Genomic DNA, 25,632 nt, shown 5'->3' with positions numbered 1-25,632 from the left:
CCATGTTGGTGGCTGCGAATCTAGATAAGAGAGGCTCATCCCTCTGTCGTACTAGCGGTAACAATTGAGGTCTTCCAACACTTTAATCTTCCTCTGAGAAATGAGATGTGGTATTTGCGTTGTTCAGTTGTACCAAGGGAAATTCATTATTCGGATGTGGTGGACTGATAACTCAGGAGTGCCTCCTCAGGTCTGACCCTCATAAGTAAAGGGGATGGTTATACCCCATAACGCTCCACCTGGAGCCCAAAAAGGGATTTTGTTACTTTAAAATCTTCACGAAAGTCTTGAACACTTCTCATTTTCCCAAATTGAGGGATAAGAGTCTAGGAAATAACTCACCAGGTCTAAAAGATAGATATTAGACCTAAAAATCTACTTTAGTGTTTTCCTCCCCAAATTGTACTAAAAAATTCTTTTCATTCTTGTTCTTCATTGAGTCATTCATTCAATCGATCTGAAATTCAACAAGCATTTACTGGGTGCCAATTATGTGCCAGACCTTGTGCTTGAGCAATGGAGAGATGCTGGAGAAGACACACCCCTACCCGAGGGGAGCTCATTCTCTGGAGATTGCAAGGGCAAAGGCCCCAGGGACAGAGCATGGCTGGTGTACATGAGGATCAGCACAGACAGTGTGGCTGGAGCAGAGTCAATGAGGGGAAGGAGTAGAGAGAATGAAGTCAGAGTGACAGAGGAAGAGGGAGTCCATTTGGACTCTCACAAAAATCTAAGCATGAGATGACAGTGGCCTAGACCAGGGTAGTGGAGTCTACATGGTGAGCCACAGTCAGATTCTGGATGTATTTTGAAGGTTTTCTGTGGCCGCAAATGGAACAAAACCCTCAATCTCAAGGCTAGGCTTGCTGTTTGTTACGGGAAACCGCATTTGTCCATTACACGTTGTAATTACAGGGCTGTGTCTGCGGCAGGAGAGTAAGTGTAGTTACCTGAAGTTGTAATGTACACCCATTACGCACCACCCCACTGACTTTTTCTGTAACTTCATTTGTACTTAAGTGACTTGACTTCTCTTGTTAGTCTGAAAGCCTCAACACCCTTCGTTTTAGCTTTCTCTCTACATCCCTGTTTGTAATAAACTTTGTGACACTAACAGATTCATTTCCAAACAGCAACATAAATGCAAAATTCCCTCCTTCAAGTGCCACATCTCTCATTTGCAGACGTGTATAGGAGGAATGTAGATTCGCTAACATTGCCTGGGCACTTAACACATGACAAACGCTACATTGGGGCATTCACACAACTTTTGTGGTTTGATCCTCCCATAACTTCATAAACAGTAAGTTTAAGGGTACGTCTCAAGTTTTCCAAGTTTCCAAACATAAGCCAAGGCTCCAAAAGTCCTCCCTTGGCCCTGAGGCTCGTGCTTACTCAGTGACACCACGTCATCCTCCGTTAGCGAGCACTGGTGAAGATCCAGGGCTTCCAGACGCTCCAACGTGGCCAACTGAGCTGCCGAGTCCTCAAAGCCTCCCCCCAGCTCCTTGTTGCAGGAGAGGTCTAATTTTCTCAGCTCACCCAAGTGTCCAAAAGCAGCATCTACAAAGAAAGTCAAAATCCCATTCTGACAATTACAAGGTGGTAGGCGGGAGGGGAGCAGGGGAGGCGGCAGCATGCAGAAGGAAGACTGAGAAAACACATGCGGTTGACAAAAGCCAAGATGGAGGAATAACTCTAGACTTCCTACCATCTAGCCCTCTTTGGGCCTGACCACGGCCTCAAATGCGTGTTCCCTGTGATCTGCACTGATGGGCAACGGTTTTGAATGGAATCCTGCAAGTCTGGTTCTCCTCCAGCTACTCTTGAGCACTGGCATTTATTTTCACAGAATTCTAGACTTACTCAAACTGCCAGTGAGAAGGACTTTCCAGGCTCTGTAAGTTGAAGGGAAAAACACAATTTCACTTCATATACTCCCTTAATAGGGTTGCTTTATCTAGAGGAGCAAGTTTTAACTACAGATGCCTCTGAAGCCATTCTTTTTATCAGTACCAATTCCTTCCTACCACTGAGCAGAAAATAATGCTGATGTTTTCAAAAGCAAGAGAAAAATAGAGAGCTTTAGGAGCACAGAAACTTTTATTTGGCCCAGAGTCTATCTCAAACCTAAAATATCCTGGCCTTTTCAGAGTCAGCTGTTTTAAAAGGTTATTATTGTAATCATGAAAGTATATGCTCACTGTAAAAGATGTAGAAAATAAATAAAACGTGAAGATTTTAATTACCTATAATCTCATTCTCCAATACAACCACTGTTTATATTTTATTTCCTAACAGCTTAAAACTAAAATTAAATATCTGTATACATATATATGCTTACACACATATAGCTAACTCACCCAACAGCTTGACGCTCTTTTGTGATAATCCACATGAATGTAACTTGAGTACTTTCAGATTTGAGGTGCTCTTTAATCCCTGAGCAATACTGTTTACACTGCCGCCGATGTTTCCGTTAATGGAAAGATCAAGGACTTCAAGATTTTGCAGCACAGGCAGCAACCGACCTGGAAGGAAGGGAATCCAAGCAAGGAGAGCAACTCAGTAAGAATGCAAGGTGTGAAAGTCGAGGCAGGCAGGAGGGGGGTGCAGCTTCCAGTGACCCAAGGATGTAGTGAGCCGCTCTTAGAATCCAGGGTGAGAGACAACAGCCGCTTAGACTCCTCACCTATCCAATGATGGGCAGTTCACTTTTTTCTTTTCTGGGAAGGACTCTTCCAAATTCCACTTACCCACAAACGCCCCATCTTCTGACGTGAGGGCACAATCCACAAGCTCAAGCGTTTGTATCTTGCTCCCTTCTTGGAAATTCTGAAGGAGGAGAGGCAAGTTTCCTCCCACTTTACCATTCCAGGACAAATTCAGCTCTTCAAGTTGAGGTATCACTTTAATTGCGTCTCCTGTTGTAAAAGGGCCCAAAGATCAGGTTGATCGCTAGTTCACAAAGCAGGGAATTGGTTTCAAAATCAGTCCCACCATCAATTATGGAATATTGAAGCTGGGGCTGGTTAGATGCCAAGGAACAGACACGAGAAAAGGGTCCAGTTCCGGCCCACCCCCCACAGGGTGAGTTTCCCTATTTACAGACACAGCAGTTCTAATCTCTCTGAAGTTCTGAAGCCACGCCTATGAGCAAAAATTACTGTTAACAAAATCCACCTGTCAGCAGGGTGGTTTTCCTGAGTTGTTTTTGTGGTAGAAAATATTTGGACTAGTCCATCTATTTCCTGGCATCCACCTGTCTGGGATCAGCACTGCTGGGAAGCTCGGCCAGAGATAGCAGTGAGGCCAGGCAGGGCCCTGGCCACCACAGGGGTAAAGCTCACGTGGACACCAAGAATATCACAGACAACTGAACAACCATTGCTGAGGGGAACTAATAATAAGGCATCAGGCCCCAGCAGCTCCTAACAGACACAGAGCCTTTGTGGGTAGATGAGGGTGCAGGGAGAGAGGTGAAATGACATTTCTGAGTCCATTTCACAAAGCAAAGCAGCCAAGGGCTACGGAGTGGAGGCTGGGAGAGGAGAGGGGAAGTGACAGAGAGGTCAGCCTTAGGAATGATTTCACTGCCTTGAGCAGAAGAGGGTGGAGGGCCACACACGTGGAGGACGCACTTCTCGATGTGCAGTCAGTATTAACACCAAACAATTAAGAGTGCTGGAAAGTCCCCTGTGTCCAGAAGCCTCTCTTCCACAGTCTACTACTGGGCTTAGACTTCTCCCATTGGTTATTCGTTGTACAGATTAAGGTTTTGAGAGTCCAGGAGCCCCATGTGAAAATGCATGTTTTCCCGGCACAGGTGTTATTTTGTGCGCCATCACCAGTCAGTTGCAGGTGGCTTTCTATAGCCCTGAAGTGTCCCCCAGGATCGGGGTGAAAGAGTGCATGATTGCTTAGCTATGACTGCAGGGCACACGGTCCTGGAGTGCCAGGCATTTGCCCACCCGCACTAAGCAACTGTAACAGGTGTAATAATGTTGAAACGCCTCCTGATTTATGTTCTCTTATCAGAAAACCATTTATCCTCCCTGTACTCCATCTGCCAGTCAGGCTAACGAAAGCCCCTTCTGATGGGAGAGGATGCAGAAGTCCTTCCAGAGAAGAGAAAGACTCTGGGAGAGGGGAGAGAGCAAAAAACATGAGAGCGACAAAGGTGCAGACTCTCTCCTGGACCAGAGAAGTGTGGAGTGGGGCGCAGGGCAGAAAGTCCATTTCCTGGTTTCTTAAGAGTGGAGGATCATGAAAAAGATTAACCATAGAAAATAAATGACATTTTCTTTTCATGCCCGAGTAACAGTATGTTAAATTTGTGACTCTGCTACACAATAACCAGCTGCTAACCGGGGGGCCTAAATCAATCATGTGAAACCACAGAAAGGGAATTTTGGATAAGGGAATAGTGAAAGGAAGAACTACCAATGATTGAGCACCTACTAAGTGCCAGGCATATAGTGGGTACTTCACAGAAATTATTTAACCACCCCATGAATTCACCCCCATTTCAGAGATAAGAAAACTGATGCTCAGAAAGGTTAAATCATTTGTCCGTGGTCACAAAGCTAGTTAGAAGTGGGACTAGGATCTGGCCAGCTCTGAGATGTATGATGTTTTTCCTCAACTATAGGAAGGGAGGGCCAGGAGCCATCAGCTGGCCCCCGTCTCCTAGGGAGGGACTAGAGAGAAGACATTTGGCATGAATTATGTTGTTTTTGCAGAAATCTTTGCAAGGATGTAAATGATCAAAATACGTCATTGAAATAAAAAACTTCATACCAAAAAGAGAATTAAAAAAACATTAATGACATCTAAAAACCAGCAAGCCTTTTAGTAAAGCAGTTGGGCTGGTAGCATGACCCATCTTACCCTATGTTCTATGTTATTCTATGTTCAGTATATAAACTAACTTGAGATTCTAGTTCTACTTAAACCATTGCTTTTAATTGAAAATCTTGTTTTGATAAATTTTTTAAAATGGAAGTGGAAGATAGAAAAGATTATTTTGGAATTGGAAAAGAACTTAACTATTATCTACCCCAACTCCTCTATTTTGCAGATGAGGTAACAGATCCCGAGTGAGCAAGTTTTACAATTATCTCCACTTAAACTCTATCAGAGCAGGCAGCTGGTCAGCCTTATTCTCTTCTCTGTCCCAGGACTTAGCACAATGGCAGGTACAGGTTACAGAGCACCTTACAAGTTATGCAAGTGCTCAGCATAGCATTGCATCATGCACAGTGCTCTTCTCTCTGAGCACCCATAGGGGCAGCTGGGGGTCAGGCTGCAAAGATGCTTCAAGTGAAGCCGTCTTTTAAGGGAAGCATTCATCATACCCAGTGCTCGAACATCATCAGTGGTAAGTCTGCAACTACCCAGCCTTAGGATTTTTAACTTGCTGACAAGATGCATTTGCTGGGTGATTAAATGGAGGGTTCCTCCTATGAAATCATTCCAGGAAATATCCAGTTCTTCCAAGTCTGGGAGAAAAGGCAGCAAAGCAACTAGAAGTGAAGAAAAGAAAACACATATTTGCATCTGTAATTCGTGATTTGTAGTAAATAGGATTCCATGCCTATATGCACAAGATACAGTTTTGCGCTGAAAGAGAATAGAGCAGGGGTAGGCATGTTGACTTTCAACAAAGCAGGGATCTCTCGGCAGTGCAATTGTGGAAATTGTGACATTTACATTTCCTATTTCTTGGGATGCTTTCTTTTTTTTTTAATTTGAGTTCATAATAGTTTACATCATTGTGAGATTTCATTTGTACATTATTTCTTGACTGTCACCACATAAGCACTCCCCTTCACCTCCTGTGCCCAGCCCCCCACTTCCCCTGGTAACCACTCAACTGTTTCCTTTGTCCATGTGTTTGTTTATATTCCATATATGAGTGAAATCATCAGGTCTTTGTCTTTCTTAGTCTGGTTTATTTCACTTAGCATAATACCCTCCAGGTCCATCCATGTTGTTGCAAATAGGATGATTTTTTCTTTTATTATGGCTGAGTAGTATTCCATTGTATATATACCACATCTTCTTTATCCAATCATCACTTGATGGGTGCTCGGATTGCTTCCATGTCTTGGCTATTGTGAATAGTGCTGCAGTGAACATAGGGGCACGTATGTTACTTTGGATTGTTGATTTCAAGTTGTTTGGGTAGATACCCAGTAGTGAAATAGCTGGGTCATATCATAGTTCTATTTTTAGTTTTTTGAGGAATCTTCATACTGTTTTCCATAGTGGTTGCACCAGTTTGCATTCTCACCAGTAGTGTATGAGGGTTCCCTTCTCTCCACACCCTCTCCAACATGTTATTTTTAGTCTTAGTGATTATAGCCAATTTAACAGGCGTAAGGTAATATCTTAGTGTAGTTTTGATTTGCATTTCCTTGATGATTAGTGATGTTGAACATCTTTTCATGTGTCTATTGGCCATCTGTATGTCTTCTTTGGAAAAATGTCTGTTCATATCCTCTGCCCATTTTTTGATCAGGCTGTTTGTTTTTTGTTGTTTAGTTGTGTGGGCTCCTTATATTTTATGGAGATGAACCCCTTATCGGATATGTGATTTGCAAATATTTTCTCTCAATTGGTGGGTTGCCTTTTTGTTTTGATGCTTGTTTCTTTTGCTCTGCAGAAGCTCTTTAGTCTGATGAACTCCCACTTGTTTATTTTTTCTTTCTTTCCCTTGTCTGAGAAGACATGGTATTCAAAAAGATTCTTTTAAGTTCATTGTCAAAGAGTGTACTACCTATATTATCTTCCAGGAGTTTTATGGTTTCAGCACTTATCTTCCAGTCTTTAATCCATTTTGAGTTTATTTTTGTGTATGGTGTGAGATAATGGTCTACATTCATTCTTTTGCATGTGGCTGTCCAGTTTTCCCAACACCCCTTATTGAAGAGATTGTCTTTCTCCATTGTATGTTCTTGGCACCTTTGTCAAAGGTTAGCTGTCCATATATGTGTGGTTTTATTTCTGGGCTTTCAGTTCTGTTCCGTTGATCTGTATGCCTGTTTTTGTGCCAGTACCATGCTATTTTGATCACTATGGCTTTGTAGTACATTTTGAAGTCAGGGATTGTGATGCCTCCAGCTTTGTTCTTTTTTCTCAGGATTTCTTTAGCAATTCAGGGTCTTTGGTTGCACCATATGAATCTTAGGATTCTTTGTTCTATTTCCGTGAAGAATGTCATTGGAATTCTGATTGGGATTGCGTTGAATCTGTAGATTACTTTGGGTAGTATGGACATTTTAACTATGTTTATTCTTCCAATCCATGTGCATGGAATCTCTTTCCATCTCTTTATGTCATTATCTATTTCTTGCAATAATGTCCTATAGTTTTCACTGTATAAGTCTTTCACCTCCTTAGTTAAATTTATTCCTAGGTACTTTATTCTTTTTGCTGTGATTGTAAATGGAATTGTATTCTTGAGTTCTCTTTCTGTAAGTTCGTGATTAGAGTACAGAACTGCAACTGAGTTTTGTAAGTTGATTTTGTACCCCACAACTTTACTGTAGTTGTTAATTATTTCTAATAGTTTTCCAATGGATTCTTTAGGGTTTTCTACATATAAGATCGTGTCATCTGCAAACAGTGAGAGTTTCACTTCTTCACTCCCTATTTGCATTCCTTTTATTCCTTTCTCTTGCCTAATTGCTCTGGCCAAAACCTCCAGTACTATGTTGAATAAGAGTGGTGATAGTGAGCATCCTTGTCTTGTTCCTGTTCTCAGGGGGATGGCATTCAGTTTTTCCCCATTGAGTATGAGGTTGGCTGTGGGTTTGTCATATATGGCCTTTATTATGTTGAGGTAATTTCCTTCTATCTTCATTTTGTTAAGAGTTTTTTATCATAAATGGCTGTTGGATCTTGTCAAATGCCTTTTCTGCATCTGTTGAGATGATCATGTGGTTTTTATTCCTCATTTTGTTAATGTGGTGTATCATATTGATTGATTTGCGGATGTTGGACCATCCCTGTGTCCCTGGTGTAAATCCCACTTGATCACGATGTATGATCTTTTTGATGTATTGCTGTATTCGGGTTGCCAATATTTTGTTGAGGATTTTTGTCTCTATGTTCATCAGTGGTATTGGCCTGTAGTTTTCCTTTTTTGTGTTGTCCTTGTCAGGCTTTGGTATCAGAGTGATGTTGGCCTTGTAGAATGTGTTAGGAAGCATTCCATCTTCCCTAATTTTTTGGAATAGCTTGAGAAGGATAGGTATTAAATCCTCTCTGAAAGTTTGGTAGAATTCCTAGGGAAGCCATCTGGTCCTGGGCTTTTATTCTTTGGGATGCTTTTGATTACTGTTTCAATATCTTTACTTGTAATTGGTCTATTCAGATTCTCTATTTCTTCTTGATTCAGCTTTGGGAGGTTGTAAGAGTCTAAGAATTTATCCATTTCCTCTAGATTGTCCATTTTGTTGGCATATAGTTTTTTGTAGTACTCTCTTATAATCCGTTGTATTTCTGTGGTATCCATTGTTATTTCTCCTCTTTCGTTTCCAATTTTATTTATCTGAGCTTTCTCTCTTTTTTTCTTTGTAAGTCCAGCTAGAGGTTTGTCAATTTTATTTATCTTCTCAAAGAACCAGCTCTTTGTTTCATTGATCCTTTCTACTGACTTCTTTGTTTCCATAGCATTTATTTCTGTTCTGATTTTTTTATTTCTCTCCTTCTATTGACTTTGGGCTTTGTTTGTTCTTCTTTTTCTAATTCACTTGAGTGTAGTTTGAGATTGCTTATTTGGGATTTTTCTTGTTTGTTAAGGTGAGCCTGTATTGCATTGAATTTCCCTCCTAATACGGCTTTTGCTGCATCCCACATGAGTTGGTATGGTATGTTTTCATTTTCATTTGTCTCCAGATAGTTTTTTATTTTGCCTTTAATTTCTTCAATGATCCATTGCTTGTTCAATAGCATGTTGTTTAGTCTCCACATCTTTGTCCCTTTCTCAGCTTTTTTCTCATAATTAATTTCTAGCTTTACAGCATTGTGATCAGAAAAGATGCTTGTTATTATTTCAATCTTCTTAAATTTATTGAGGCTTGCCTTGTTTCCCAACATATGGTCTACCCTTGAGAATGTTCCATGTGCACTTGAGAGGAATGTGTATTCTGCTGTTTTTGCATGGAGTGTTCTATATACGTCTATTAAGTCCAATTGGTCTAGCTTTTCATTTAATTCCACTGTTTCCTTGTTGATTCTCTGTCTGGATGATCTGTCCATTGATGTGAGTGGAGTGTTGAGGTCCCCTAGTATTATTGTGTTATTATTAATAACTTCTTTTAGGTTTGCTAATAGTTACTTTTACGTACTTTGGTGCTCCTGTGTTGGGTGCATAGATATTTATAAGTTATTTCTTCTTGATAGAAAGTCCCTTTGATCATTATATACTGCCCCTCTTTGTCTCTCTTTACCTGTCTTATCTTGAAGTCTACTTTGTCTGATACAAGTATTGCAACACCTGCTTTCTTTTGTTTGCCATTAGCTTGCAGTATCATCTCCCATGCCTTAACTCTGAGCCTGTGTTTGTCATTGGAGCTGAGATGTGTTTCCTGGAGGCAGCATATTTTTGGGTCTTGTTCTTTAATCCATCTTACCACTCTGTGTCTTTTTATTGGAGAATTCAATCCATTTACATTTAGGGTGATTATCGATGTATGAGGGCTTGATGCTGCCATTTTATCACTCATTTTCTACTTCTCTTGCATTTCCTTTGTTTCTCATCATGCGTATTTTGGTCTACCAGTCGAGTTATGTAGATTTTTATGTTGTGTTTCCTTGTTTTCTCCTTATTTATTATTTGCATCTCTGTTCTGCTTTTTTGTTTGGTGGTTACCATGAAGTTTGTATTCAAAATCTCGTGGATAAGAAAAGTCCCTTTTCTGATGGCCTCTTATTTCCTTAGACCAAACCGAGTCAGTCCCTTTCCTCTTCTCCTCCTAAGTTGTTTTTCTCACATCTTATTCCATCTTGTGTTATGAGTTTGTGGTTAAAATGACAAGATTATCTTTGTTTTTTGTGTTTTCCTTCCCTTTGTCTTTAATGCTATGCTTGAGTATTTGCTATCCTGTTCTGATTCTGTCTACCTACTTATCTCCTTCCTCCATGCTTTGCAACCCCTTTCTCCCTTTTTTTTTTCCAGGTATGAAGGCCTTCTTGAGGAGTTCTTGTTGAGGGAGTGGGTCTCATGGCTACAAACTCCCTTAGCTTATGTTTGTCTGGGAAAGTTTTTATCTCTCTATCATATAGGAGGATATTTTCACTGGATAGAGTATTCTTGGCTGAAAGTTTTTGTCCTTCAAAGATTTGAATATGTCATTCCAGTCTCTCCTAGCCTGTAAGGTCCCTTCAGATAAATCCACTGAAAGCCTGATAGGGGTTCTTTTGTAGGTTATTTTCTTCTGTCTTGCTGCCCTTAGTATTCTTTCTTTGTCATTCACTTTTGCCAGTTTCACTACTATACGCCTTGCAGTAAGTCTTTTTACACTGACATATTTTGGAGATCTGATAGGTTCTTCCACATGGACTTCCATCTCCTTCCCTAGGTTTGGGAAGTTCTCTGCTATCACTTCTTTGAACAAGCTTCCTGCTCCATTCTCCTTCTCTTCTCTTCTTTAATACCTATAATTCTTATGTTGCATTTCCTAATTGAGTCAGCTATTTCTCAGAGACTTTCTTCATTTCTTTTTAGTCTTAATTCTCTCTCCTCCTCTATCTGGAGCATTTCAACATGTCTATCTTCGATTATGCTGATATGCTCCTCTATGATGTCCACTTGAGTGTTCAGGGAATCCATATTTTGTTTTATTTATTCCATTGTGTCTTTCCTCTCTAATATTTCTGATTGATTCTTCTTTATAGTTTTGATCTCTTTTGTGAAGTAGCTCCTGAAGTCATTGAGTTGTTTCTCTACATCCTCTTTTAATTTGTTGAGGTTTTTGATGATAGCTATTTTGAATTCTTTGTCATTTAGATTACATATTTCTGTGTCCTCAGGACGTATTACTGGTTTTTGATGATAGCTATTTTGAATTCTTTGTCATTTAGATTACATATTTCTGTGTCCTCAGGACGTATTTCTGGGTACTTGTTATTTTCTCTCTGGTCTGGATATCCGATAAAATGTTTGATATTGCTAGAGGGAGTGGCTCTGTTTTTTCACATCCTGGTGTTGTTTGGTTGCAGTTATTGCCTATTGTCACTGCCAGGGGGTCAAGAGCTGCATATTCTGAGCCCTCTGCCTTCAGCGAGATCCCAGGTGCTGGTGGGGGGGGGGAGGGAGAGGGGTACTTTCTCTTTCATGCTCTCGGGTTTTCTTGGTCTGCTCTCACTATCCGTTTTCCTGGGGTGTTGGCTTGATGAGGTCACCCCCTGCAAAATCTTTCGCCTGGGTAGAGGGCTTCCCTCTAGGCTGCAAGGGCCCTCAGGGAATCCTTGATGTTTCCATGAACAAACGTCCCCTCCCCCATTCCTTCCCTCTCAGAGGCCTCCTGCGGTCCAGATCAAAGTCTTTAGGGGAGGGAGGGAAGTTTCATCTTACCCTGTTCTACCTCCTCCAAGGGATGCTCCAGCCCCTCCACCCTCCATCATACAGCTGCGTGGGTCTCTCAGGCATCTTTTGTGTTCTGCCTGGATGTCCTCTGTTGGAGTATGAATGTCCTTTTTGTTGTATGTCGGAGGGGAGAGATTACTGGGAGAACTTACTCTGCTATGATGCTGATGTCACCTCCTCAGGATGTTTTCTATTTCTGCAAGTAACTGCACTCTGAAAATGCAGCAGTGTCTCCATAAGATTTCATAGGACCTCCTTTATTGCATTGGAAGTGGTCATACTACTGCTGCAACTCTACTACCACTGTCACTGTAATGCATGTACGAGTCCTTTTATTTTGCAAACCCTCTGATGTCCATCACCCTGTCATCTTATGGATCTTCAGGCTGGAGGCCTGGGGCACACTCTGTTGGCCAGGACTGCTGAAAGTGAGGGTGCCTGTTAACTTTTCTTTTTAATCTTGATTACCCAGCTATCACCACCTTAAAAAGCTCCCATTATACTTAAAGGGACCAACATGTGGAGGTTTAGACAGGCATAAAGCCTGATTGGAACCGTCTGAATGTCTGCCATTGCTCGTTAAAAGTGAAGTCACTCTCTGTGAAAAAAGATTCTCAAAGGCCACTTTCATCTCCTGAAGCAACAAGACTTGAGAGCGGAAATGCCCAAGCAGAGGGGTAAACATCTTGCTTGCTTGCTTTTAAACGGTGTCTTGGACGTTACAATGGTGACAGCAGTCGGAGCATGGGGAGCCTCCATAGTTACAGCTGCAGCTCCTCCAGCCTTTCCAACATCCTAAAGCCACACTTACAAGTGAAAAATTGTTTTCTTTTTACCAGCATTCAAAGCACTTAAGCAATTTCGTCTTGTTCACCATGATCCTAACTTTCTAAAGTATAAAAGTCCATTGAACACATTAAGAAGGAAAAAAACACCCAAAATTCCTGGGGCTCACTCTCAGGGATTCTGATTCAGTGGGTTTGGGGTGGACTCAAGTGCCTGCATTTCCACAAGTTCTGTGAGTGATTCTGAGACACACAGGGATTTGGGAACCACAGGCACAGTTAGGGTCCCCTTTTAAGACATGTGTTCCAAATATAGTGGCATGGATTTCAATTAAAATAGTCGAGGGACCCCCCCACACACACACATACACTCAAAACAAAGCTCGTTTGGTACCTGTCTGTTGGTAAACACATCTAATTTGATTAAAGGCTTGATTTAAGGTATCTGAGAAAAAGAGGGGGAAAAAAGGTGGTGATGGTGGCGTAAGAAAGGATTTCTTCACAACCAAACTCCTGCACAGCTTTAACAAATAGTAATTACACTTTTGTGCACAAAAGGTGTAAGCAATAATTGCCGGTATACTTTTCATTTCACAGATAACTAAACAACACAAAAGCCCTTTATATTCCCAGCAGGGCTCAATTTTATGGATGAGTTTCATGAATTCATATCATATACGAGAACAGATGTTTTTCAGGGAGCAAGAGGCAATTAGTAGGGAGGTAAAATTGCTCAGAAAAAGCAAACAAACAAACAATGCTTCCTCCTAAACTCAGCTCAAACTTTTTTTTTTAGGAAGATTAGCCCTGAGCTAACTACTGCCAATCCTCCCCTTTTTGCTGAGGAAGACTGGCCCTGAGCTAACATCCATGCCCATCTTCCTCCACTTTATATGTGGGAGGCCTACCACAGTAGGGCTTTGCCAAGCGGTACCATGTCTACACCTGGGATCTGAACCGGTGAACCCCAGGCCACTGAGAAGTGGAACGTGTAAACTTAGCTGCTGTGCCACTGGGCCGGACCCAGCTCAAATCTTTGAAGATTGAGGAAGGATTAATTAACTTGTTTTAAAAAAAAAAGTAGTGTCAAAAGTTGTAAACTATCATAACCTCAATAAACACTCACACACAAATAGTGGTGCAGCCACTATTCCTGAGTTGTCTAGTGCCCCCTGCAGACCTCGGGATACCAAGTGAGTAATGAGCGTGTTTTCCCTGCTCATCTTGACCTAGAGACCCCATGTTCCTCTGTGTGAAGTCAGCTGCATACAGACCCATTTCCCTCATGTCCGCTGTTGTTAATCTGCAGTTATTCAGATCGAGACACTTGTCAACAGCCTTTTTGCCCAGCTTCTGCAGGAACTGCTCATTTTTCTCCATTCTGGATCCCAAGTCCATTTCTGAGGTGAGAAGCTTAGCTGTATTACAAGAATAAAAAAGAATTTGCAGTTAATGACAGATGCATAACAAGCACAAGAAGACAAGTGGAATGACGGACGACAACCCTGAACTGGCCCCTTGTGAAAGCTCAAAGAGGAAGAAGAAGCTTTTACCAGGGACAAACTTCACCTCTGCTCCTGCTGCCAGGTGCTCGACACTGACCTCTCCAGGGACCCTTTTCGTACAAAGCAGCCTGAGGAGCTCAATGGCTTTTCTTTCATGGCCTGGCCTGGGCTCCTCAGGGTGTAGACGGAGTTGTGTTCCTGGCTGAAGAGGTGTACATGTTAGCACAGCATTCAAGACGAGCGCTGCTGGCTATCGTTGCACAGACATCCTTGGTGAATGCAGCTGCTGGGGGGCAGCACAGGAATTTGCCTCCTGACCAAACAGAGGAAGGAGGGGAAGCAGTGCAGTCATGCCCACGAGCTTGAGATGGCTACAGGCAGCGGGTGGAGCACTTGAGGCCCATTTCTTAGAGCATTCAGGTGACAAATCCAGAGAGAGCAGTGCGAGGAAGAGCTTTTGCATTTCCTCAACTCTTGCCAAAGAATACATTCAGAAAGCCTCATTTGCCCTGCTTTTTATTAGGGACCACTGACACGGCACCCTCACCAAGTTCCTCTGTAATAATGCTACATTAGCATGACATCACTATAAGAACAAAAGCTATAATTTTCTCCTTTTTTGGAGGAAGACTGGCCCCGAGCTAACATCCGTGCCCATCTTCCTCTGCTTTATATGTGGGACGCCTACCACAGCATAGCGTGCCAACGGTGCGTAGGTCCACACCCAGGATCCAAACTGGAGAACCCCAGCCACCAAAGCAGAGCACAAACTTAACAGCTCTGCCACTGGCCGGCCCCAGCTATAACTTTCTTGAGCACCTGTTATGCACAAGCGCCTCACCTCCTTCATGTGCCAGCATTTATATCACATATAAAACACATTATCCCGCGGTAAGGAAAAATGAATGTGCATGTGCTGATAGTGACTTTGAAGAGGGTCTGAAAGTGAAAACGTACAATTTAAAACACATACAAAGAGTATAGTTCTGAAGGTGCAGTGATTAATCTACTAACCCTGACCAAAAAATGTAAAACGACGTAGCTAAAAAGAAATATATTGGTAGTCGTGAAAATTAAAAGATAGTAGGATTACAGTAGTAATAAATCTAGACCAAAATATTAGCAGGATAATAAAAACTCCACCTCTCCTCCACAGCGTGTACTGTCCGCCTGCAGAGTGCACATCTTTGCAGGGGTGGTTGGTGTTGCCACATTCCACCAGTAGGAGGCAGCAGCATCCACCATTTGACATCTTCCCCCCGGCCTTCCATTCTCATCACGGCACACTGGACACAAGGTATTTTATTTTGGGGAGGGTTGCCAGATTTAGGAAAAACAAAAACAGCACGTCCAATTAAATTTAAGCTTCAGCTAATCAAGGAATCATTGTTTAGTAAAAGTATATCCCAAATAGTGCATGTATTTCATCTGGCAACCCTCATTTGAGTGGAGCAGACGAGAGTAGGGATGGGGGACGGGGAGGGACTGCCTCTCACATGCCAGAGAGTACAGGACATTTTGTGTAAACGCAATGCAAGAAGTCACAATTACACTATTTCATAAATTTGGAAACTGAGACTCAGAGAGACTCTTAATCAGTGAGTAGCAGAACCAGAATTTGAACCCAGAACAGTCTGTACCAAAGCCCATTAAGTGTGGGTGTTGTTTAAAATTTTTGTGTTTCAAAACACTTCTCTGCATGTTATCTTATTGCTTTCTCTCTTTTGTTTTTAAGCTTTTTATCTCTATGGGCTCAACCTACAATCATGCTCATGTTCTAGCCCCACCACACCTTCTTTTTCTTTGTTTTCTCCTCAAGTCACTGTTCTGTCAATAACTTCCTTCACTGTCAAATGTTTGGAAAGATGGTTTGTACTTGCTGGCCCCGCTTCTTCACCGCATTTACCAATACTCTGCATTCTGGCTGCCACACTCACCTATCCAAATAAATTGTTTCTCAAAGGTCACCAACAATGCCCTAGCAATTGACCCACTCAGAAATCTCTTCTCAGACCACATCCTACTTGGTTGCTCTGTAATGTCTGATATGATTGGAAAGTCCAGGACAGCACAACGGGAGACCTGGTTCAAATCGTGGGTCCAGCGGGTGAGCAAGTCACTGAACTTCTCTGAGCCTTGGTTTACTCATGTGCGAAATGGAGACTATAATTCCTGCCTGGTTCATTTCTCAGGAGTGTAGTGACTTAAATTTACTGGGGCCTCCCAGGGAGATGGAACTCTGCATTGCCTTATACATGAGAGGTACTTTGTAAATATTTGTTGAATGAACAAATAATTGAGTGAATAAATCACTGAATGAGTGAATGAATATTAGCTTTACAGTTCCTTCCTCAACTACCAAAATAAATCAACATCATGAACCTTTATCAAAACACCTAAGTATAAATGTGAGTACCAACTACACATCTCCTTACAGACTGTGTGTGTGTGTGTGTGTGTGTGTGTGTGTGTGTGTATACATTTTTTTTCTTTTAATCTATGAAACTCTTTCTTCAAAAGATATCTTATGTCACTAAATATATAAAACAGATGAGGCAGAGCTGTTACAGGCCAGCTGAGGTGGGAGGGCCGGTGCTCAGTGGAGGGTACAAGGTGATCACACATGAGCAGTTCTGTGGGGTAATTCGGGGTCTTTTCCTGGCTGCTTTACCGCTGAACCAAGCTCTTCTTCTCCGGATGATTCTGGGAGCTAAGCAGTATCTTCTCATTAAGTTTTCTTCCAACTTAAACGTATAAGGTTGGTTTCTGCTGTTTACGACCAAGAATCTCAGTGCTTTCATAAAACATTATTACATGCCTGTAACATGGGTGCTGCTGTACAGGGAACCAAGACAACAAGTTCCTGTTTTCAAGGAGCTACCTGTCTTATGGAGGAGACAGACAAGAAAGCCACAGTCACCATACAGAGGCGACGTGCAATGGTGGAGGCATGCACCAGTGCATGGAAGCACAGGCAGGCGACAGTAAGCACCTCAGGTCCAGTGGGTGGGTCTTGGCAAGCTTCCAAGAGAAATCGGGGCATGAATTGCACCTCAAAGGGTGAGTGGGAGTCAGCCAGGTAGGTGGATGTGAGGGAGGGATAAACCGGGAAGGGGAGGTCTTCCTGGGCAGAGGGAACCACTTGGGGAAACGTGGCCAGTTCAGGAAACTGCAAGTAAATCAGAAGGTCAGGAGCAAACTATGAACGTGAGGTTGGAGGAATGCAGAGGTCATGAAGAGGCAGCCAACTGAATGCCAGCACCTTGAAGACCGAGCTTGGGAGTGTAGTCTTTCTCTTTAAGGCAAGAAAGACTCAGTGAAGGATGTCAAGCAGGTGAGAGACGCCATCGTATCTGTGCTTTAGAAAGACTTCCCATAGCGGTGTGGAGGACAGCTTGGCTAAAGAGCAAGACAAGAAGCAGAGAAACCAGTTGGGGAGCTGGTGCAGTGGTCCGGGCAAAGGCAGTGAGAGCAGAACAGCAGCGGAGAGGAGGAACCAGAATTAATGTGACTCCAGGAGCCACTGAATTTTGGGAGAAATGGAAATAGAAATGCCACGCACAGCTTGAGTGGCTGGTGCTGCCCAGCCAGAATAACCCGCTGCCTGGGCGGGCACTGTTACTTTAATCATGGTTCTGGGTATTCATTAACCACGTGCCTGAAGCTCCAAATCCTACTCTGGACCAGAAAACAACAATTTTCTGATAGAGATTTTCTTTTAAAGGTAGACTTTAGCTTTCTATTTCCTAAAATATATTTAATCTCCTTACAGGTAAAATGACATTATTTTCGGTATTTGATGGAAATAATGTGATGGAAATGAGGGTGGGTATAAATGAAACAAGATTGGCCCTGGGTTGATAATGTTCGAGGGGGGTGATCATGGGGACTCCTCATGCTGTTCTCTCTACTGTTGCATATGTTTGCATAGAAAGTTTAACATGTTTTAAAAATATATTTAAGCTAACAGAAAATATATTGATGGCATTGTGCATGACATAACTAGAGATTTGGCAATATTTATTTTCATAATCCTTGGATTTGTAATCTCTGTTCTAGGAATTTATACTAAAAAACATAGGTGAATTACAGTAAGCAGGAAATAGGGGAGAGGGAAAGATGGTCACGAAGGGCAAGAAGGAGCTAAAGTACTTATGGCAGATGCGTGCAATGGAGTATTTTGCAGCTGATAAAATTAGGAATACAAACATCATGTAGCAACGTGGGAACTTAGCAGTATAATAATTCGTTCCAGGAGTAGGATCACAGCTGCATGTAAGCTCAAGAGGGATTTGTAAGCTGTAATAACTGTGCAAAAGATGCCCGTTCTGGCCCCAGCTGCCTCTCTGGCTTGTTTCCTACTACCCTGGTCCTCTCCCCATCTCTCATCCTGCTCCAGCATCCCTGACCTCCGGGCTGGCTCTCAGGTACTCCATGCTCAGTCCTACCCTGGGCCTTTGCATTTTCAGTTCCCTTTGCCTGGAAAGCTATGCCCACAGATATCTATGTGGCTGGTTTCATTCACTCTCCACGGCTGACTTTATTCAGATCTCTGCTCAAATGCCAACAAATCAGACTCCTTTCCTCCAACACCATCTAAAAGAGCACCCCTTCCCGTCACCCTCCATCTCCTGAGCCTGCTTTATTTTCCTTCATGTCACTCATCACACTGAAATTATGTCTGCATTTGGTTCTTTGTGTACTAGAGGTCCTGTTTTTCATGGCTATATTTTTAACACAGCAGTGGCTGGGACATAGTAGCTACTCAATCAATGTTTCTTGACTGACTGACTGATCATAAATGCATGCATACGAACAAAAGATTGAAAAGAAGCTGAAAGAAATGGGCATTCATGTTAGAATGAAAGGAAATAAGATATTTTCTCTAAACCTTTCTGTAGTAGTATACTACTTTTGATAATTCAAAAGTAAAATTAGTGAACTATTTAAAGCATTTATGTAATATAATAAATGTTTAGAACAGAGACTCATATTAGGTTTGGTTTAACCCATATGATCTCTTTAGGGGAAAACATTATTCTAAAAAACAAAGAAATAGCAGTCAGGAGTTTACCAGTGTCTAAGGCGGCTGTCTTCCGTGTCTCGTCGCTGGGCTGGAAATCAGCTGTTGTAGGGTCATTGTTCTCTTTCCTGCTGTCAGCTTTGGAGGACCCGAGGTTTGAGCCCCTGAGGAATCTGTTGACAAATGAAGTCTCGGATTTACTTTCTCCATCTGAGGGAGTTTTCTTGCTTGTCTGACTCATGGTCAAGTTGAGGGGGTGTTTCTCAATAGGACATCTTCCTGTTGTTTTTTGCTCTCTAGGATTTCTGAGAAGAAAGTAAGACTCTGTCAGGCCCGTGTGAAATCAGAACTTCCCTATGTGAGTTTTTATTTCCCCCTTTTCTTTGTGTTTTTATTACTGGTAATGTTTAACGTAAAAATAAGAACGATGTAACCAAGGATCCGGGAACCAACAGATGGTGGCAGATAGAGATCTAAAGCAAATTTGAGTTTTTAACTTTGCCCTATTTTATTGCATGAGATACAAGTCATTAAACACCACTTTGGCAAATGCATCGGATGTGCCAATACATTTTAAATTTCAGCCATGAGAGTTACCTTCTAAGAGACGGTAGTAAAAGAGGGTTTAGCATGTTCTCTAAGCTGTCTGGCCCTTTGCAAAACTGTCACCCAGAGGAGTTTGCCTTCAGTGACCCCAGCCTCCTCTCTTTGCATGCTGCTTCCTTTTCTCCAGGCATTTTCACTTTCTCTACTCCAGCCTTGCACCCCCCTGCAACCCTCTCCCCCACCATTGAAAACACATTGGCGATCAAGATTTCATTCACTCCAGAAACAGAACATACTGTGGGCAGATGCAAGAGATTCCATGATGAACAAGACACAGCTCATATCTCTGATGGAGTCTTAACCTGGTGGGAAGATGGACCTCTATGTCAGTGATGACATGGGGATAAGGGCTGTCAGGAAGGAGAGACCCAAGTAGTCAGGGAACACACGGTTGGACTAAGGCTGCCTGGAGAACAGACTTTGAGCAGTGACTGACATTGCCTGGGTTTTGAAGAACTGGGAGTTAGCTAAAAGGAGAAGAGAAGGGAAAGTGTTCCAGGCAGAAAAAACAGGCTCAAAAGCTCCCAGGCATGAAGAACTAAAAGAGCCTGGGTTTGGCTCCAGGAGTGAATTCTGGTTTGCCCGGAGCAAGGGGTGTGGGGGACAGAGGTTGGGGGCGTGGTCTGGTCTGATTCCTAAGGGTCAATCTGTTATCCCTCCTGGGATTTGCTTACCTTTTAAGGGAGAGTTAAAGATTTAAACTAAAGGGATAAAAGTGTAATGGAACTTCAGATTCTGTTAACAAAATTTAGATCCTGTCTTTGGGCCAGGGCTTAATAGGTATTCTTGAAATTACAATGTTCATGGCTTCCTCCCTATAAAATAGGTCTTTCTGTAACGCTATGTTGCAGAATGGCTGAGAAACATTTGCACAGGGGCTCCTGAAAATGACCTTGCAGAGCGGCCTCCACCCCTGGGGAGAAACTTCCATACACCTGGAGTACTATTTTAGAAGTCACAATTGGGCATCCTTTTCTTTTTCTTTCTTTTTTTAATATCCTTTTCAAATTAGAGCAGATTCCAGCCCAGGTTTACCCAAGAATAGACAGCAATGGAACCAGACAGTTGTCCTAGGCCACAGCCCCACAGCGGACCGAGACTCAGTGGGTTAGATGGGAAAGAAAGAAAGACCATTAGTTCACGAATCCAGCCACAACCTGCAGGCCTGGCTGCCCCACCTGGATTCCACCTTCACCCCGTGGGCTATTTTCCTTTCACTGGTTTTCTGGTCCCCACCCAAGACTTACCTCCATGGCCATTTTCAGTCAAATTCACCTTTTGCAGATTTATACAGAAACATTCTCTGGAAAGCCATCCCAGTAAATGGTTTCACTTTTTTCCCCCCTAATGCGCTGACTCCAGCTTCCAGGTCTTAAGAAAACACTGCTGGATGGAGCTCCAGGATGTGGTGATTTACTCAAGTGAACCCCACCCAGCTTGGGAGGCCGCTGAGTTTTCTGTGCAGAGGAATCCACTGCGGGCAGAAGGGGAAGGGCCAGGGAGCCAGGGGTGGCAGGAAACAATACAGGCCCCAAGAAACAGAACAGAAAAGAAAAGAACTGTGGCAGAACCAGGGAGGGCAGGAAGGAAAGAAATGCAAGAGGAGCAAAGAGCCAGGAGGCTCCCAGGGACCCCGAAAAGGAGCAGCCGTGTGAGTGTAAAGGGCCAAGCAGCTGCATATGTCTTAATACACAGGAGTCTAATGCTCTCGCCGGGAGAATATGTATATATTTTTTTATGTGTTTGGGCAATTCCTCTTTATATACAAACTCTAACAAGTGCCCAGGCTTCCCGTGCCAATTCAAGCTCTAACACGGCTCACACAAAATTTCCGTTTGCACCATGTCTCTGGACTCGGTTTTACTCTGTGACAGTCAACCCTGGAAACCGACTTTGAGGAAATCTGCAGATCACAACAGAACGACCAGGCGACAGCAGCTAAACGCTGGGCTTTGTCTCTCCTTCCAGGCTCAGAGGCACTAATAGCCCTTTGGGAAAACTAAGGGCTGGCATTTCAGTTCCACTTAACAATGCTAGTTAAGCAGTTACTTCTGATAGTTACCACATTATCTGTGGGTGAGGTTATTTGCCGTGAAACCACAAGGATAATATATATTTGATATCGTATTTCCCTTGTATTTATTTATTTTTACAAAAGTGAGGAATACCCTTCCTTTCTTTTCTGTCCTTAGGTTTGGGTTTAACATATATTTAAAATTTTTGAGGAATGCTTTCAACAGCGTTAAAGTTTTTGATCCAGCGTTTCAGAGCGAATATATTTCCAGCGTTGCTTGTTAAAGGGAGATGCACTTTCCTTTCTCCACAAAACTTACTTCCTTAAAAAGGAAGGAAATTCTGACACATGCTACAACATGAATAAACCTTGAGGACATGACGCTGAGTGAAATAAGCCAGTCACAAAAGACGAATACTGCATGACTCCACCGACAGGAGGTATCTAAAGTAGTCAAACTGACAGGAACAGAAAGGAGCGTGGTGGGGGCCGGGGCGGGGGCGGGGGCGGGGAGGGGGCGGGACGGGGGCGGGGGCGGAGGAGCTGAGGTTCAATGGGGACAGAGTTTCAGTTTTGCAAAATGAAAAAGTTCTGGAGATCTGTTGCACAGCAACGTGAGTATATTTAACACTCTTGTACTGTACATCTAAAAATGATGGATGGTAAATTTTATGTCATGTGAGAGTTTTTTTACCACAATTGAAAATAAAGAATATATATATTAAAAAATGTGATCCGGAGGACTAGGACTCTAAATGTAAAGAAGTTGTAGGAAGAATACCTTAATCAATTTCTGTTTCTACTTTCCTTCTTATGTATATACAAGTATGATATTATTTTTTAAAATCCTTGCCTAAATATGTCTGAATAGGTTAATAAGTATAAAGTAAAAACCTTAGGTAATTTTTAAAACCTTACCTCAGTCACTCAGTTCTAAAGTAACCGGGTGGCAGGCAGTGTCTTGAGTTATGCGTCTGATGGGCTTAATTCAGCCCTATTCAAAACTCTTGTCTTGAAAATGCATTACTGTAGATATATTTCTAGCATTTTAGTTGATACTACTATTCTCCGTTAATTTAAGCAGAAAAGGAATTTATCAAAAGGATGACAGAACTTCTATTAAAAAGCATGGTAGAGGTAAACATGTGTTTATCTCCACTCCTTTTGAACTTCATTTAAACAAGAATTAAGGGATTTTTTTAAAAAAGCGCTTCATAAATCTATAAAGATCAAGAGAACTGGATAGATGCCAAGAAAATTTTGGAATCTGGAGAGCATGAGGATGAGTTTGACTGACTTCACAGTTGACTACCTGTAAGGGTTGGGGGACAAATTTTTCCAATATCAGAATCCCAAAAGGCTCAGTAAGTGAACCAGTAACGGTACCAGCTGACTGTGAAGGAAGAGAGGGGTATAGGGGGCGGGGGGCTGAAAACAGGATGATTAGTTAAAAATTTGTAAGAAGTTAAACCATTAAATTAGTTTTTAGATCAAATCTTGAAATCATTCTAAATTTAACTTACTCCCTCACTTCTTCCTTTCCTTCTTTCCTTTCTCTGTCTCTCTCCTTTTCTCTCCCCATCTCCTTCCTTCTTCTGTTGCTTCTTCTCCTCTTTCCCATTTCTTTCATTTTTCATTGTCATAGATTTGAAGTCCTTACTTAAATAGGTCTTTGGATTCCCTGGAGAACCCAGGGCAGGCTGGAGACTGTCTCTTCCCCATCCTGGCAAAAGATAGAAAGTTTATTTGGGGACAGGTTGAAACATAAGGATCTAGACTCAGAGACACTGCTTATGTCTTGAGTACCTTATTGGAAAGGGAGGTTCAGTAAAATCTTGAATTTATCTGAAGATGAAACATAATTGCAAAAACATCAGAGTAAAATAAGAACTGTCGGTAAATAATAAACATTTAAAATTAACAAAGACACTTGACCATTTTTGTGACATATAATACTTTAAACTAACCAGAATTATGACTGATACCCAGGACAGATCAGAATTTTAGTAACATTATACAATTTTTTTTTTTTTTAGGAAGATTAGCCCGGAGCTAACTGCTGCCAATCCTCCTCTTTTTGCTGAGGACGACTGGCCCTAAGCTAACATCCATGCCCATTTTCCTCTACTTTATACGTGGGACGCCTGCCACAGCATGGGTTTTGAACTCTGGGCCACAGAGAAGCGGAACGTGCGAACTTAACTGCTGCGCCACTGGGCCGGACCCTAACATTATACAATTTTTAAAACATTTATATCAATGACATTTACCCATATAATATCATAGATCCCTATGAAACAATGTTTATTTATCCCTTTAACCATGATGACAGTTAAAGAATTTTAGGAAAATGCAGAGAATTCAATAGTTGCAAGAAAAACCTTAGCATCTGTGATTAAGGACCTGATAAAAACAATGTAGGAAATTTATTTTGCTAAAACATAAAACCCTTATCCTTCTGGTAGACTACTCAAAGAAAAAAACCTTTTGTAATCTTTTTTATCAAGGGTAGACTAAAAGTTTAGGAAAATTATCTTTTTATGAAAGAGGAAACCAAGTTTTAATTTTGTAACAGTTTACTTTTGACATTAAAACTTATTTACTTAAGTAAATTTATTTTAATCTCAGCCAACTTGACCATACATAAAACTCATCAGGGGTTTACTTTTATAAACTTTTTGTCACTTATTTTTTACATTTAGAATTTGTCCCAGGTTTTGTTTTTTCCCTTTTAGTACTTTAGGACAAATTTATTTATTTATTTATTTATTTATTTATTTTTTAACAAAACAAGTAAAAAAATTTTTTAGACCTTTTTACTTAAAACATATACTTTATTTTCCTTGTATACAAAGACATTTCATTATTAATTTTTAGTAGCTTTGATTACTTGTGTTAATTAGAATCTTTAACCCTTAGAAACCTTAATTTCTAAGTAAAAACCAAGTAAGCAATTGTAAACCCTTCTTTACATGAGCATTCTGTGGATTGACAAATTTTCAAATACCTTCTATAATTTTTAGAAACATGTTACTTTATAGTAATAAAACACAAGATGTGTTTATTAACAGACCCAAACACCTTTTAGTTTCTCTGTAATAAGCCAAAAGTAAATAAACTTAGACATGTTTAGCAATAATGTTTCAGTGTTTCATCCTATCCAAAAATGACCTAGATACTCAACAGATTTTGTTACTTAGCTTAACTTAGTAAAACTCTAAAGTTTAAAGTTACCAAAAAGATTTTGGAAGCTGTTTTTTAAGTATACAAACCATAAAACACAATTACTGTACTTAAAAACTTTTGCCCATTTTTATTTACCTAAATTATTTGTTCCCAAGAATTAGGTTTAGATTACTCACAAAAACTTCATGACATTAAATCACTTAGCCATTATCTTAAGTTGTTTTAAGTACATACATCATAACACATAATTATTGTTAAAAAATTTCTCCTCAAACATTTATCCTTTTACATTTAATTAGTTTACCTGTTCTCAACAGTTATATTTATATCGTCTATAAAAACCTCATGAGACATTAAATAAAATCAGCTATTATACTGAGTTATTAGTTTTGCTAATAAATTTTGTAACAGAGATAATATGAGCTCATTTGACCAGTAAACCCAGGCTGTTTGTCTGCATCATATCCAATGCTGATAATTCAGAGGACATGTCTATTTTAAATCAAACCGGTAAACTTAAACAGGCTTTTATTTACCAAAGATCATTTTATATCATGTTAAATAACTTTGTCTTTTATAAGCTTTTGTATATTAATCAAAGACTGCATTCTGAGAGATTTTGAATCCTCTCTTTTAAGGCTAACCCCTAAGGTGGACTCATCTGAAACAGAGGCTCCCCACAATGGCCATTACAATTCCAAATTGTCTCAAAGGTTTACTTATTTTCACTTGTTTAATTTTAGATCAGGAGTTTCGGGGGAGCTGAAGTGGTGCATCTCAACGAGAGAAGCAGCAGATTTGGCTTCGGCCGCTGGCATGTTTAATTATTTAATTGTTTTCTCTTAAAGAGGTACTAAAGTATTTCCGATTTTATTTAGAAGGCTCAAAAGATTAAAACAGGCTTCCTGTTGTTGTAG

General features: G+C 41.2%; 1 protein-coding gene across 2 annotated transcripts in view; it reads right to left on the bottom strand.

Moving 5' to 3' along the window:
• LRRC31 (leucine rich repeat containing 31) overlaps positions 1-20,851 on the bottom strand; it is a 30,775-nt gene extending 9,924 nt beyond the window's left edge. For both annotated transcript variants that reach the window (XM_046659431.1, XM_046659432.1), the window contains exons 1-7: positions 20,763-20,851; positions 18,961-19,214; positions 13,656-13,799; positions 5,358-5,525; positions 2,757-2,924; positions 2,364-2,531; positions 1,396-1,563 (exon numbers count right to left, since the gene is read on the bottom strand). In XM_046659431.1, the coding sequence (XP_046515387.1) occupies positions 1,396-1,563; positions 2,364-2,531; positions 2,757-2,924; positions 5,358-5,525; positions 13,656-13,799; positions 18,961-19,150 (1,006 nt within the window). In that variant the 5' untranslated portion in view covers positions 19,151-19,214; positions 20,763-20,851. The remainder of the gene's footprint in view (positions 1-1,395; positions 1,564-2,363; positions 2,532-2,756; positions 2,925-5,357; positions 5,526-13,655; positions 13,800-18,960; positions 19,215-20,762) is intronic.
• Between the last annotated feature and the right edge of the window lie 4,781 nt (positions 20,852-25,632).

The sequence above is a fragment of the Equus quagga genome, chromosome 4 (assembly GCF_021613505.1).
Source record: "Equus quagga isolate Etosha38 chromosome 4, UCLA_HA_Equagga_1.0, whole genome shotgun sequence".
Classification (NCBI taxonomy): domain Eukaryota; kingdom Metazoa; phylum Chordata; class Mammalia; order Perissodactyla; family Equidae; genus Equus; species Equus quagga.
This window is presented reverse-complemented; position numbering and strand designations above follow the sequence as displayed.